We start from the raw sequence: 14465 nt of genomic DNA, 5'->3' as shown, positions 1-14465 counted from the left end.
CAGCTCTGTCAACCTTGCTATGTCCTCCTTACTAGCATTTGGGGCCTTGTGCTAAAATTGGGAGAGCTGTCCCACAGACTAGTCAAGCAACAGCTTGACATAGTCATACTCACGGAATCATACCTTACAGCTAATCTCCCAGACACCACCATCACCAGCAGAGGTGGTGGCACAGTGGTGTAGTGGCATACAGTAAGGAAGGAGTTGCACTGGGACTCAACGTCGACTCTGGACCCTATGAAGTCTCATGACATCAAGTCAAAAATGGGCAAGGAAGCCTCCTGTTGATTATCATGTACTCCGCCGCCCTGCCCCCCGACCTATCAGCTGATGAATCACTACCCTTCCATGTTGAATACCACTTAGAGGAAGCACTGAGGGTGGCAAGGGCACAGAATGTACTCTGGGTAGGAGACTTTAATGTCCATCACCAAGTGTGCCTTGGTAGCTCCACTACTGACCAAGCTGGCCGAGTCCTAAAGGACATAGCTGCTAAACAGGTTCTGCGGCAGGTGGCAAGGGAACCAACAAGAGGGAAAAACATACTTGACCTCATCCTCACCAACCTGCCTGCTGCAGACGCATCTGTCCATGACAGTATCAGTAGGAGTGACCACCACACTGTCCTTGTGGAGACAACAACTCGCCTTCACAATGAGGATACCCTCCATGTTGTGTGGCACTACCACCGTGTTAAGTGGGATAGATTTCAAACAGACCTAGCAACTCAAGACTGGGCAACCATGAGGCACTGTGGGCCATCAGCAGCAACAGAATTGTTCTCAACCACAAGCTGTAACCTCATGGCCTGGCATATCCCCCATTCTACCATTACCACCAAGCCGGGGATCAACCCTGGTTCAACGAAGAATGCAGGAGGGCATGCCAGGAGCTGCACCAGGCATACCTAAAAATGAGGTGTCAACCTGGTGAAGCTATAACACAGGACAACTTGCGTGACAAACAGCGTTACCAGCAAGTGATAGACAGAACTAAGCAATTCCATAACCAATGGATCAGATCTAAGCTCTGCAGTGCTGGAACATTCAGTCGTGAATGGTGGTGGACAATTAAACAACTCGCTGGAGGTGGAGGCTCCACAAATATCCCCATTCTCAATGATGGGAGAGCCGAGCACATCAGTGCAACAATCTTCAGCCAGAATTGGCGAATGGATGAACCATCTCTGCCTCCTCAGGAGGTCCCCAGCATCACAGATGCCATTCTTCAGCCAATTCAATTCACTCCATGTGATATTAAGAAATGGCTGAAGGCACTGGATACTGCAAAGACTGTAGGTCCTGACAATATTCCGTCAATAGTACTGAAGACTATTACCACCCGATCAGTCTACTCTTAATGATCAATAAAGTGATTGAAAGGGTCATCAATAATGCTATCAATCGGCACTTGCTTAGGAATAACCTGCTTACTGATGCTTAGCTTGGGTTCCACTAGGGTCACTCAGCTCCTGACTTCATTACAGCCTTGGTTCAAACATGGGCAAAAGAGTTGAACTCCCGAGGTGAGGTGAGAGTGACTCACCTTAACATCAAGGCAGCATTTGACTGAGTGTGGCATCAAGGAGCCCTAGCAAAACTGGAGCCAATGGGAATCGGGGAACACTCTCCACTGGTTGGAATCATACCTAGCACAAAGAAAGATGGTTGTGGTTGTTGGTTGTCAATCATCTCAGTTCTTGGACATCACTGCAGTTGTTCCTCAGAGTAATGCCCTAGGCCCAACCATCTTCAGCTGTTTTATCAATGAACTTCCTTCCATCATAAGGTCAGAAATGGGGATGTTGGCTGATGATTGCAAAATGTTCACCATTCGTGACTCCTCAGATACTGAAGCAGTCCATGTCCATGTGCAGCAAGACCTCGACTATATCCAAGTGGCAAGTAACATTTGTGCACAAGTGCCAGGCAATGACCATCTCTACCAAGAGAGAATCTAACCATCGCCCCATGACATTCGATTGCATTATCATTGCTGAATCCCCCACTAACAACATTCTGGGGGTCACCGTTGACCAGAAACTGAACTGGACTAGCCACATAAATACTGTGGCTACAAGAGCAGGTCAGAGGCTAGGAATACTGCAGTGAGCAACTCACATCCTGATTCCCCAAAGCCTGTCTGCCATCTACAAGGCATAAGCCTGGAGTATGATGGAATACTCTGCACTTGCCTGCATGAGTGCTGCTCCAACAACACTCAAGAAGCTTGACACCATCCAGACAAAGCAGCCGCTTGATTGGCACCCCATCCACAAACATTCACTCCCTCCACCATCGACGCACAGTGGCAGCAGTGTGTACCATCTACAAAATGCACTGCAGGAATTCACCAAGGCTCCTTCCAAATCCACAACCACCACCACCTCAAAAGGCAAGGACAGCAGATGCATGGGAACACCACCAGCTGGAAGTTCCCCTCCAAGCCACTCATCATCCTGACTTGGTAATATATCGCTGTTCTTTCACTGTCGCTGGGTCAAAGTCCTGGAACTCCCTCCCTAACAGCACTGTGGGTGTACCTACACCACATGGACTGCTGCGATTCAAGAAGGCAGCTCACCACCACTTTCTCGAGGGCAATTAGAGTTGAGCAATAAATGCTGGCCTAGTCAGCGATGCGCACATCTCATGAATGGGAATGAATACAAAAAAAATTCTCTCACTAACTAACTTATGCATTTTAGCAAGGAGGTTTACAGAATGAAAGTCTTTAACATAGCTTTGTAGTATGGTTACTCCTTTATGTATTTGCCCAGTTGCTTTTCCACTATTAGAAACTTAATTTGACCACTTTCTCTAGTTTTGTTTCTGGTAAAGTACAACTTTAAAGCCTCCATCTAATCCTCTACCTACAGCAAGTTGATTTCCAATATTTTATGTATATTAAAGATATATGGCATATTTCTAACTTCTAACAGATAAAAATCTACTGACAGATGCACTTTACATATTTATGGGTTCCCCACATGCTAACGACACCCTGCCAGCACTCCCCCTAGCCCCCACCCCACCCCCCACCCCAACCGCAAAGCTCCCAGCACCTGTGCTTATTAGAATCTAGCCCTAAGAAGCACAATGATATGTCAAAACAAATATTGAATTGCAAATGTTCAAAAATTGAGCTGTTTGCAAGATGAACAATGCAAAGTTCATTCATTTTGTGAAATATTTAGTGGTTTATTTCCTGTTGGTGACACATAAAATTGCAAAATTGCCAAACCAAGATGGTAAATTGCTTCTTAACTTTTCTCGATGGGAGGACTTTCTTGCACCATATTTATTTGAATTATCAGATCATTTGAATTGATTTCATACTAAGAGCAAACTACAGAAAAATTGTGCTAATTGCCCTTCATCTAGTCAAAGATGTTGAATCATTGGCAGGATTTTGATTTCTTTTTTAATACTGGCTGGACTGGTTCCTGGATTTTTTTGACATAGTGGAACAATTCTTATTTCCAACCACCCAGATGGGAAGTTTTTTTATTCATTCATGAGAATTGGGCAACACTGGCTAAGCCAGCATTTATTGTCCATCCCTAATTGCTCTTGAGAAGGTGGTGGTGAGCCAGGATTTTGACCCACAGACAATGAAAGAATAGCTATGTATTTCCAAGTCAGATTGGTGTGTGACTTAAAGGGGAACTTGCAGGTGATGGTGTCCCCATGCGTCTACTGCCCTTGTTCTTCTAGACATTAAAAGTAGTAGTTGCTAGTGCAAGATTCTTGGTGGTTTGCTGTAGTGCATCTTGTAGATTGTACAGACTGCAACCAGATTGCATTAGGGATTGGTTGGGGCAGTGGACTGAATGTTTAAGGTGCCGAAAGGAGTGCTGATGTTGAAGTATATTTTGTCATTAATTTTGAAAAAGTAATACGTGTTGTGTGGAAATGAAACCTAAATGCTAATAAATATTTTTATTTTCCTACAAACTCGGGGTACCCGTTTGGAAGTCATGTACCCTGGGATTATAGCAGAAATGTTGCAACAATATTTTTAAAGTATGTTTTTATCTCCGCTTTTTTGCAGTAGCAATATGACAAAGCTGAAATCATGGACACTGTGGCATTGTATTCAGATAACAAAGTTTCCAAGCAATAAAATAAGTTAATGCCTGTGCCTATCCTGTTTTTGTAGTTGAATTATGTAATGTTTTCATCTTAGGTCTGTGCAGAAGAAAAGACAGCCACACTCTCCAACCTGGCTCACATGATGAGCCTTTATAGCACACACAGTTATTCACGGGACAGTGCAAATTGGATTAATGTAGTTTGCCGATACCTCCACGATGCATTCTCAGATATCACCTTTAACCTGGTCACTTACTTAGCTGAGGTAATTTTTCTTATCTTTTGTCTACCTAATTGATATGTTGGCAGGTAGAAATATGGAAGAAATACTAAACTGAATTTCTTTCTTAAATTTCTTGGTGACTGGTATTGGCGAAGAACCAAGACTTATTTACTCTATTTTTGCTGAAATTGAGGATCCATTGTGTCACTCTCTTCTTCAGTTAATTGACTGGTTCCCTTCCCAGACTTCAACTCCCAATCCCAGTTTCTATTCTTATCAATTATTTTCTCCATTTAACATGCAACACTATCCCACCTTTTTGCTGATGATGCTATTCTATATTTATCAACTTCCTTCAGATCACATGCTCTTGGTTTATGCATGAATCGCTCCATTTATATCCCCTTTAGTGGGAAAATAAAAGACTTGTTTCTTTCAATTCAACCTATTTACCTTTATACATCCCTGATTTGGTATACTGAAGTATTGGACATTTAAAATAATGGATGTCTGTAATACATTAAATTTGGTATGCATGTGCTGCACTCCTTATTTGGTTATCACCATTCTGTGACACAGTTACATCTACAGCTGCACATCACTGCCTGTGGATGGAGCGCCATGAACTCCGGATTCAGCAAATCCACTTACATATACCCATGATGCACGCTGAGCAAAATTTGTTTTGCCTTGACTAGGTGTGAACCAAGCTATAGGAGACTCAATAGTTTTACTTCAAATTTTAGAAGCAAAATGCATGAAGGGGAATTTAGCATGCCACAACTTGTATGTGACATTGGCTCTGCTTGCATGCAATGTTGATAACAATTAATTAAAATAGATTTTAAACATGCTACCATGACTATTTTAATGCATGAATGTACACTGAAATGGTTGTAAAGGTATTACCTCTCTGTGTAATTTTTCTCCACAGCTATTAGAAAAGGGCCTAACTAGTATGCAGCAGTCATTGCTACAAATTATCTATAGCCTTCTGAGTCATATTGATTTGTCTGGAGCTCCAGTAAAACAGTTCAATTTGGAGATCATGAAGATCATTGGAAAATATGTGCAAGTGAGTCAAAAGAAACAATTGTGTGCGAAAGATTATTTCTTTTGTTAGATGCGGCATAATTGCCTGGAGCGAATTATAATTGTTGAAGTTCTTGCTTCATAATATATTAAAGTAAAATGGGAGCATAAGAGTGTATAACTAAAGTATTTGAAAAATTAATTTTTTTTGTGCAGACTTTTACCAATGACATATCTCTGCAGTATTCACCTCTATCTTTGCTGCACAAATTCATAGTTTAATCCAAATGTCAAAGAAATCTGAAATAAAAACAGAAAATTATCTTATATTGTTGAACTCAGTGGTGAGTCCGTAAGGCTGCAAAGTACCTAACCAAAAGATGAGGTGCTGTTCTTCAAGCTTACGCTGACCTTCATTGGAACAGTGTTGGAGGCTGAGGACAGAGAGGTCAGAGTGGGAGCGGGGCAGAGAATTAAATGACACAGTCTATACAATTCACAGTTCCTCAGAGTGAATTAATTACTGTTGTGGAGAAACTGCATAAAATTGCAGATACTTTAAGAATATTCAAATTATATAACTTTAATCTACATCTGTGCTTCATTTGGGTTGGATGATTATATTCAGAAAAAAAGTAGTTTGAGAACACATTCAGCTTCATTTTCAGTAATGATGCCTGTATTTATAAAGCAACTCAAAAAAAATGTCTGCTTTATCACATAACTTTGTGGAATTTTTAGTTTTAGGATAATTTGGCCTTTTGCGCCATATTCTAGTTTAAAGAAATGTCAAAATTGAGACACAATTTCTTGCACTTCAAATTAACCAGTGCTATGTCATAAAGTAATTCCACCCTACGAGCACCTAAATTATAGTGGATTAAAATTTGTGGAAAATGAATCAAGACATCTCCTTTATGTATAGTGCTTCTCACAATATAGATGTGTTGCCTCAGGATGATTTCAATTCAGCATTAATGGCAGTAGGAGAACAGTGTAAAACAACACACATTTCTACTTTTAAGATGTATACCATAAAGGGGATGTTACTTTTGCTTTGATTTGCTTTTAAAAAGTCACCCTTTGGAATGCAGTGAGCTTGAGGCTGACAGGAGAAATGGAAGTATTGTAGCTTTTCCTAAAGCATGTTGCTTGTTCCACAACATTTTTTTCACCAAGTGCATTTTTATCTTTTCAATGGAATAGAGAATAGATCCTTAGAAAAATATATGTAGCAGATATATGAAATGTTATTTAAACAGCCAGTAAATAATTGAATGAGAAATTGGATTTTTGTGACAGTGATCTTAATAGTAAGGCACTTTAGTTATTAAGCTGTTATCTAGAGAAGCTTGTCAATTTAGTAACTGTTTCAGTGATTGCTTTAATTTTTATACCCACTATATTTGGACTTGCTGTTATCTCCATGGTCATTTAACTCTGAAAGTATTTTGATGGAATTTCAACTGTCAGTTGAGTGTTTACGTTGCTAAAGGGAATGATAAATTGAATAGGGTAGAGTAGACAGAGTACGAAGGCAAATTTTGATATTTCAGATTACAGTATATTATGCAGACATTGAAGGAAACATTATATTTTGAGGAATATTTTGCACAGAAGATGGAAAAACACCTGAAGAAAACAAACCCTGTTGCTATAGCTGGGGTATAAGATGGGGAAGTTACATTTTACAACATTTTTACTAGTTAAAGAAATAGAGTCAGCCTCAGTATTTATCTTGATCTGACCTTACAATAATTTCCTCAGTTGCAGTTGATTTGCATTGTGTGCATGGTTTGTTTAGGTTGTAGTTATTCAGCAAAATAAAACAGAAAATCATCAGTTTAGAAAACTAATCCATTTTAAAAAGAGAGAAGAGGAAGATCAAGATAGTTTTAGCTTTTGACCACACTTGTTCACACATTCACTTTGGCTGATTGTTGCGGTAACAAGAACATAATAAAACCTGCACATAGAAGATTATTTGATTTTAAAAACCATGGCATGGGAATGGTGGGGGGAGGGTGGGTGTGGCTTATCATTTCAGAACATGGGACATAGTTCATCGAGTGACCAGAACAACTAGGTGCCCATGATTCCTCAAAAACTGATTCTTAATTTTGTCTCTTTTCACCCATCAATGTTGTTTTTCAAAGAATGGAGTGAGAGAACCCTTTAGTTCCTACTATCAACTGGTTTAAGATGGTGTTGTCCACAGTATGGGAACAAGACCATGAGTAATGTATGGCACACAGAAGGAGAATGCAGGGGAATGGAACGGGGTAAAATGTTTTGTTTAAGGGAAAAAAAGTCCTAGCCAGTGCTTTATGCGTTCTTGGGATGTGGGAGTCACTGGCAAGACCATCATTTATTGCCCATCCCTAATTTTGCAGTATTTTGCCTGTGTATCAATGTAAATCTGCCCTCTTAAGCTCACTGGGGCCTTAAGATCACAAAGCTAACTCAGCTTTGTTGCGATCCCAGCTGAGATTACCCCTGGACAAGCCTGATCCCAGGGTGGAACCCAGCTTGATAGATCCCAACTTCTATTTGTTTATTTAAATACATGAAGAGTAGCTACTGAACAGTCATAGGAATCAGCTGATGAACTTTTGACAAAAGCATCAAACCTTTATTAAACAAGAAAATATGAACTGTATTACAAAACTCCTTCACCCACAACTATACCTTTACAGATATATACAGATTTGTAAGGATAACACAAGTTACAAAAGCTATCTTATGCTTTAATGTTCACAGAAAGTACACAGTCCATGTGAAGCAATAGGCACCCTGTGGTCAGGCACACCACACTCTGAAACCAAGTGACAGATGCCACCTCAACCAAGTACTATGGATCTCTCTGCAACTCACCCTAGACACCTGTCACACCATGAGCCAACATGGTGCACTCCATCTTTCACCCAAGGGTTTCCAATCTCCACTCCTCAAGACCTCGCCTTAGAATCATCTCCCAAACTGATGCTTTCTCTCAGATACCTTCCACAAGGGTTTAATTCCAGGGTTTCAAGCTCTCCTTCCGATGTTCCTCTCCCCTGGGTCACCACATGCATACAAGCTGCCTTCCACGCATTCTTTCTCACCAACTCAGCTGTCAACATTACCACTTCTTCACATGTCCAACATGTCCATAGCAAAGAGTTATGGACCTTCAGCCATCTCTTTGGATGTTCTTGCCTCTTGTAAGCTGTTTTTGCTTTAAATCTGCTTTCTGCAATTGCTGTCTCTTTAAATCTGAAGCTTGGAGCCTTTCTCTCTGCCCCCCACGCTTAACTTACCTTAACAGGACCTTTTCCAAGTTCCTGCCCTTCCTTTGACTAGAACGTCTGCTTGAGACTTTCCCCTGTTTCTGTCTCACTCCTTTGACCTTGGGACCTTTTTGGCTCATTTGGGAAATCTGCAGTGCCCTCTCCCATTGTCCAGTCTCTCTGGGGCCCTGGCTTCAAACTGAACTTAGAACTTCTGTTTCTTTAGTTTTTCTGTGTGTATCTGTGGGAGGGACCTGCCTCTCTAGACCCCTGCTGCTAAGTAACAGCCAAATTCTTCTATTCGTTTGCTTAACTTCTTAAGTCGTAAACTCTCATTAGAAACACAGGCACCTTTTTAAAGTGAAACTAAAACTCAATTTGACCTTTCTCAACACACAGATACAGAAATACAAATGAAACTTCAACATTAAAGCTAAAACTCATTCCTAACACCTACAAATACCAATATAACTTATTTAAACTATCGCTATTTCCTAAGAGTCTTACATTTCTTGGATTACAATTTTGTCTCATCGCAATCATATGCTGTAATCAGGTATCAGCACAATTTGCAATTCTCTATTTGCAGTTTATACAGTACAAGTAAGCTTTCAATGTCTAGCAGTACAATCATTTTATTTCTTTTATTTAGAGCCCATACTGGAAGGAAGCGCTTAATATTCTGAAATTGGTGGTATCTCGTTCAGCCAGCCTTGTTGTGCCAGATGAAGTGCATAGATCAAATTATGGAGGGGATTTGTCTACATCTCCTGAAATTTCCTTCACAAAAATCTGGAACAATGCTTCAAAAGAATTGCCTGGAAAGACTCTAGATTTCCATTTTGACATCTCTGAGGTATGTAATTGCTGTTCATGGGCCTTAAAATAATTATGTTTATTGACGATAAATTCATCTATAGTGATCCTCCTAGCCAACATTTGTCAGTATCCGACAAAGGAGCAATTAAGTCATTTTCTTTATTGCAATTTTTGTTTTGTACAGTACAGTGTTATATTTGTAGTGCATTTTTGTGTTAGTACTGAAGAACCTGGATGATGCTTTTGCGCTTGTATTCCACTGCTCTGCTGTTGCAGATCTTATCTTGGGAATGTAAAAATTTGTGTTATATGTACATCAAGGAAAGTTCATTCAAATCATTTCTGTTGTTATACTGTGCTGATTTTATTTTAATGCCATTTTGATTCCTATAGACACCAATTATAGGGCAGAAATATGGTGACCAGCACAGTGCTACATGCCGAAATGGAAAGCCAAAAGTCATTGCTGTCACTCGGAGTACCTCTTCTACATCTTCAGGGTCAAACTCAAATGCCTTAGTGCCCGTCAGCTGGAAAAGGCCACAGCTGTCCCAGGTACAGTGAACTCTACTCAAATCAAACTCAGTTGATCTGGATAAATCATACCTTTGGGTAAATTATACCTTCCCAATCCAGCGCATTAAAAATAAGGCTGGTTTTTCTGGATACAATTATTGTTTATTCCCAATGTACCAAAGATTTAAGCTGTAATCATTCCGCAGTAATTCAACACTAATTGACCATTTTATTCAAAGCTGATGTAGAAAATGGAAAGTCAGGCTGGTGTAGTCGAGATGCTCTTCAGAGCTTGTGATTTAGATAGTGAAACAGAAGAAAGAGTATTTAACTATGCTGTAACTGGCCTAGAAGTTGTTTGATGCTGACACTGGATGTCCAAATTGGATAAAATCACATTTCCTAGGCCTTGCAACATGAACACACAAATTCACCAAAGCATATTAAAGTTATCTAGAACTATAAAGTACATATTTATATGTTGTCCCAAATTGGCTGGGCCATACAAATGCTATAATAATAACGTGCACTCGTATAGTATCTTTAATGTACAAAAATATCCCAAGATGCTTCATCGAAGAATTTGTTGTTATCACCTGATGATCCATCATTTTTCCTTCATGTAACCAACAATTATTTTATTACTGTGCACTGAGGGAGCCTTTAAACAATGGATATTGCTGTGCAGAATTATCACTGCAATAGAACCATTTACAACAGATGTTATTTTTAGAAGAGGTGACACTCTGACTTGGGCTTTGCTTTCTTTGCAGAAATATATGTATAACAATTAAAGTACAAAGTAGTGAAGTGTTCTGTTCATATTCAAAATGTAATCTGATCATATTAAAATTTTGTAGTACTTCAGTTTGATTGAATAAGTTTTTAAAGCTTATTTTGAACCTTCTAACCTGTGGGGGTTTTATTTTAGAGGAGGACAAGAGAGAAATTAATGAATGTGCTCTCACTTTGTGGCCAAGAAGTTGGTCTCCCAAAGAATCCGTCAGTAAGTTAAACCTTTTCATTCTACCTAAAGTATTTTTCTTGCTCACAGCACTGTACACCATTTTTAAGTAAAATCTTTGTTTAAACATAGCTTTACAATAACTCTGTAAAAATTGGTACCTTTTCTCTTTGGTGGGAACTGAATAACTGTTTAATTCATAAGAGCATCTGGAGAAAACAAAGACAAGTACAAACTCTCCCCATTGATTTTATTCCTCCAGTATGTTTAATTCATGCAATCTAGCATCCAAATACCACTGGAATTACACTTAATACCAAGATTGCACCATTCTTGTTTCAGTCTGAGCGAGCTAGCAGAAATAGGGAGGATGTTGAGTGCTGCAGTGCAGTGTTTTAGGCAGAAACCAATCAAGATGGTTTTGGCCTTGCAAATGGTGAACTGAACAAAGTTCTTGTACATTGAGGACTCATTAGCTAAACAATCTAGTTCTTTAAATCAAGAAAAGCAGTGTCCCTACTACCAACAATCTGTTTTTGATTTCTTGATTGAGGGATAGATATTGTCCAGGACACTGAGGATAGCCCTCCATGCTGCTCTTCAAAATAGTGTCATGGGATCTTTTACATCAACCCAAGCAAGCAGATGGGACCCTGGTTTAATGCCTCACCTGAAAGACAGCACCTCTGACAGTGCAGCACTCCCTCAGTAGTGCACTGGAGTGTTAGCCTTGATTTTTGTGCCAAGCCCTGGAGTGGGGCTTGAATCCAGAACCTTGTTACTCAGAGATGTGGGTACAACCAACTAAGCGACACTGATTGTACAGTGTTAGTTTAATAATTAAACAATTTTCCAACCAATTCCTTTCTGGTGTTTAAATTATTTTACCCACTTTTGTCATGTGTTTGTAGATAGCTGGATCTAATTTGTTTTGCTTTTAAAATTTGGGTTCTGTTTGCTAGCTCCCAATGCTGTAGAATCACTCTTGTGCCCGTTACTATTGCCAGTGCCACACACATTTTCTATTTTCCATTGATGCCACACAACTCCTCCCCCTTCCATATTTATTAAAACCCCTTTATTGCAATATATTAGATAATATGCCTTTGGTCCTATCCTTTTTGGTTGCCATCTCTATTTTGTAATCAACCAAGATTACTCCAAAAGCAATACCAACTATTTATGAAACAAAAACCATCAGCTTGCCCATAATTGGACACAAGTTCCAGGTGAGGCTAGACCAGTGGTTTATCATAGCTTGCCCCAAACAGCCAGCCTCCCTTTCACCTTTATAATTTTACTCACAAATTTTCTTCCCATACAAAGACTAGCAGTGATGCTGAAAATTTTACAATGTTTATCTATAAACTTGAAAACATTGTGAAGAAACTTAGTTTTGGGATTTTTGGACTTCTCCCTCCCTCTTATCATTTATCCTTGTGTGGACAACCAGCAGACCTAACTTCTCTCCAGCCCCTCCATCCACCCTGTTTGCAACCTTGGCATGTAAAAAACTAATTGTTCCCTCTTTTCTTTATCTCTGGCACAAAAGAAATTAGCTGCATATCTTGCTTACTACTATAACCTGTCTTTTTCTCCCCACAACCCTTGTACTTGACTGCTAAAATTCCTTATCACCCCCTCCCTTTTTTGTATGTATTCCTCTGAGTTATGTAGTATCTGAAGCCAATTGATTTTATTTCCTTTTTTTTATTAATGCAGTATATAAATATAAAATAATTTTTGGTTCAAGTTAATCTCTTCAGCCCTAGTCTCACAGCCTATATATCAAAATAACAACAACTTATATTTATATAGCACTAAAATATCCCAAGGTGCTTCACAGGAGTGTTATAAAACAATTTGTGACACCAACCACATAAGGAGATATTAGATCGGATGACCAAAAGCTTGGTGAAAGAGGTATGTTTCAAGAAGTGTCTTAAAGGAAGAAAGTGAGGTAATGAAGCAGAAGATGTAGGGAGGGAATTCCAATGCTTGGGGCATAGGCAATAACGATATGACCAACAATGGTGGAGCAATTTTAATCTGGAATGCACAAGAAGCCAGAATTAGAAGAGCAGATATCTTGGAGGATTGTGGGGTTGAAGGAGGTTACACAGGGAGGAATGAGGACATTGAGAGATTTGAAAACGAGGATGAGAATTTTAAAATCAAGATGTTGCTTGACCAGGAGCCTGTGTAGGTCATTGAGCATTAAAACTGAAAACACAACTTCTAGTCCCAAGGAGGATGTAAATTTGGGAAAGAAAGCAGCCTGTTTCTCATTTCCTGGTACCCAAGTATAGGACATGTTTAGTATAGATTTAGGAGCTGGCCATGTATCCAGCCTCGGACAGGGAAATGGGTGACATAAGGAGGTTTAAAGATTGGAAGAAATTGTTTCATATCAAAACATGTTTTTGCAAATGTGTGATACACCTGTGTATAATTTCAAAACACGTTTTTAGGTTATATTTTCATCCAGTGAAGACCTAGACATTGCAGAACAACAGACAAGTTTAATTTCCACAACTGAAGATCCAATCAGAGAAGAGGAAGTACCGGTAGAGGACGCCAATACTGAACAGCAATTTGGAGTGTTGAAGGATTTTGATTTCTTAGATGTCGAACTGGAAGATGCAGAGGTAAGAAAGTCCAGGGTCAGGGGCCAGTGGGGAGGGGTGGCGGGATCAAGCGGCTTATGGGAAGGGTAAAAGGGGGAAACAACCTTTAAGGCCTGTCTCTGATGGACCCAGGGGGAGGTTCCCCCTGCCCCCCCACCTCCCCTCCCACACACGCACACACACGCACACACACGCACACACACACACACACACACACACACAACCCCACTTGCCCAACATCAGCCTACTCAGCTAAAGCCGCCAGGCCTCATGCATGGCATAGGCCTCTCCTCACCACAGGCAAATTACCGTCAGCGGTGTGATGAGGCCCTTAAGTGGCCATTGATTAACCACTTAAGGGCCTCAATGTGCCCAAGAGCAGGAGGGCTGCCGGACATCTCCCCCTCCCTCCATAAAATTTCAGACTGCTAGGAGACGGGTAGGTATGCAGTGGGCAGGCTGCCCGTTGGATTTTGTGTCTCCCCAACTTCAAACCTGCCAACAGGAGAGCGTAAATTCCAGCCCCATATTTCTTAATACCTTTACAGTGACTGTACAGACATTTATGATGTGCCTGTAACTTAGAAAAATGTCTCCAAGCACTTCAGAGGTGTAATTTAAAAAATGCATTGTCAGCCAAAGGATGAGTCTGGAGGTAATAAGATCTAAATAAGATATCACTTTGCAGATGGGCCAAGGTGGGGATGAAGGTGGGTGATATTATGGAGGTAGAAATAGTTGACCCTTATGCTGGAAAGGTTATGAAATAGGAAACTTAGTTTGGGATTGAATGCAATGCCAAAACTGCAAACAGTCAGATTCAATATGAAGCAAGAATCAGGTAGGAGAATGAATTCGGTGGCGAGGGTATGGAGTTTGCAATTGGGACCAAACACAATGACTTTGGTCTTCAGTGTTTAA

At 40.1% G+C, this 14465-nt stretch overlaps 1 protein-coding gene across 12 annotated transcripts in view; it reads left to right on the top strand.

Moving 5' to 3' along the window:
- fryl (furry homolog, like) overlaps positions 1-14465 on the top strand; it is a 594162-nt gene that overhangs the window by 475399 nt on the left and 104298 nt on the right. For all 12 annotated transcript variants that reach the window (XM_078547597.1, XM_078547607.1, XM_078547572.1 and 9 more), the window contains 6 exons: positions 4189-4359; positions 5252-5392; positions 9271-9474; positions 9831-9992; positions 10885-10959; positions 13389-13565. In XM_078547597.1, the coding sequence (XP_078403723.1) occupies positions 4189-4359; positions 5252-5392; positions 9271-9474; positions 9831-9992; positions 10885-10959; positions 13389-13565 (930 nt within the window). The remainder of the gene's footprint in view (positions 1-4188; positions 4360-5251; positions 5393-9270; positions 9475-9830; positions 9993-10884; positions 10960-13388; positions 13566-14465) is intronic.

The sequence above is a fragment of the Cetorhinus maximus genome, chromosome 1 (genome assembly GCF_964194155.1).
Source record: "Cetorhinus maximus chromosome 1, sCetMax3.hap1.1, whole genome shotgun sequence".
Classification (NCBI taxonomy): domain Eukaryota; kingdom Metazoa; phylum Chordata; class Chondrichthyes; order Lamniformes; family Cetorhinidae; genus Cetorhinus; species Cetorhinus maximus.
This window is presented reverse-complemented; position numbering and strand designations above follow the sequence as displayed.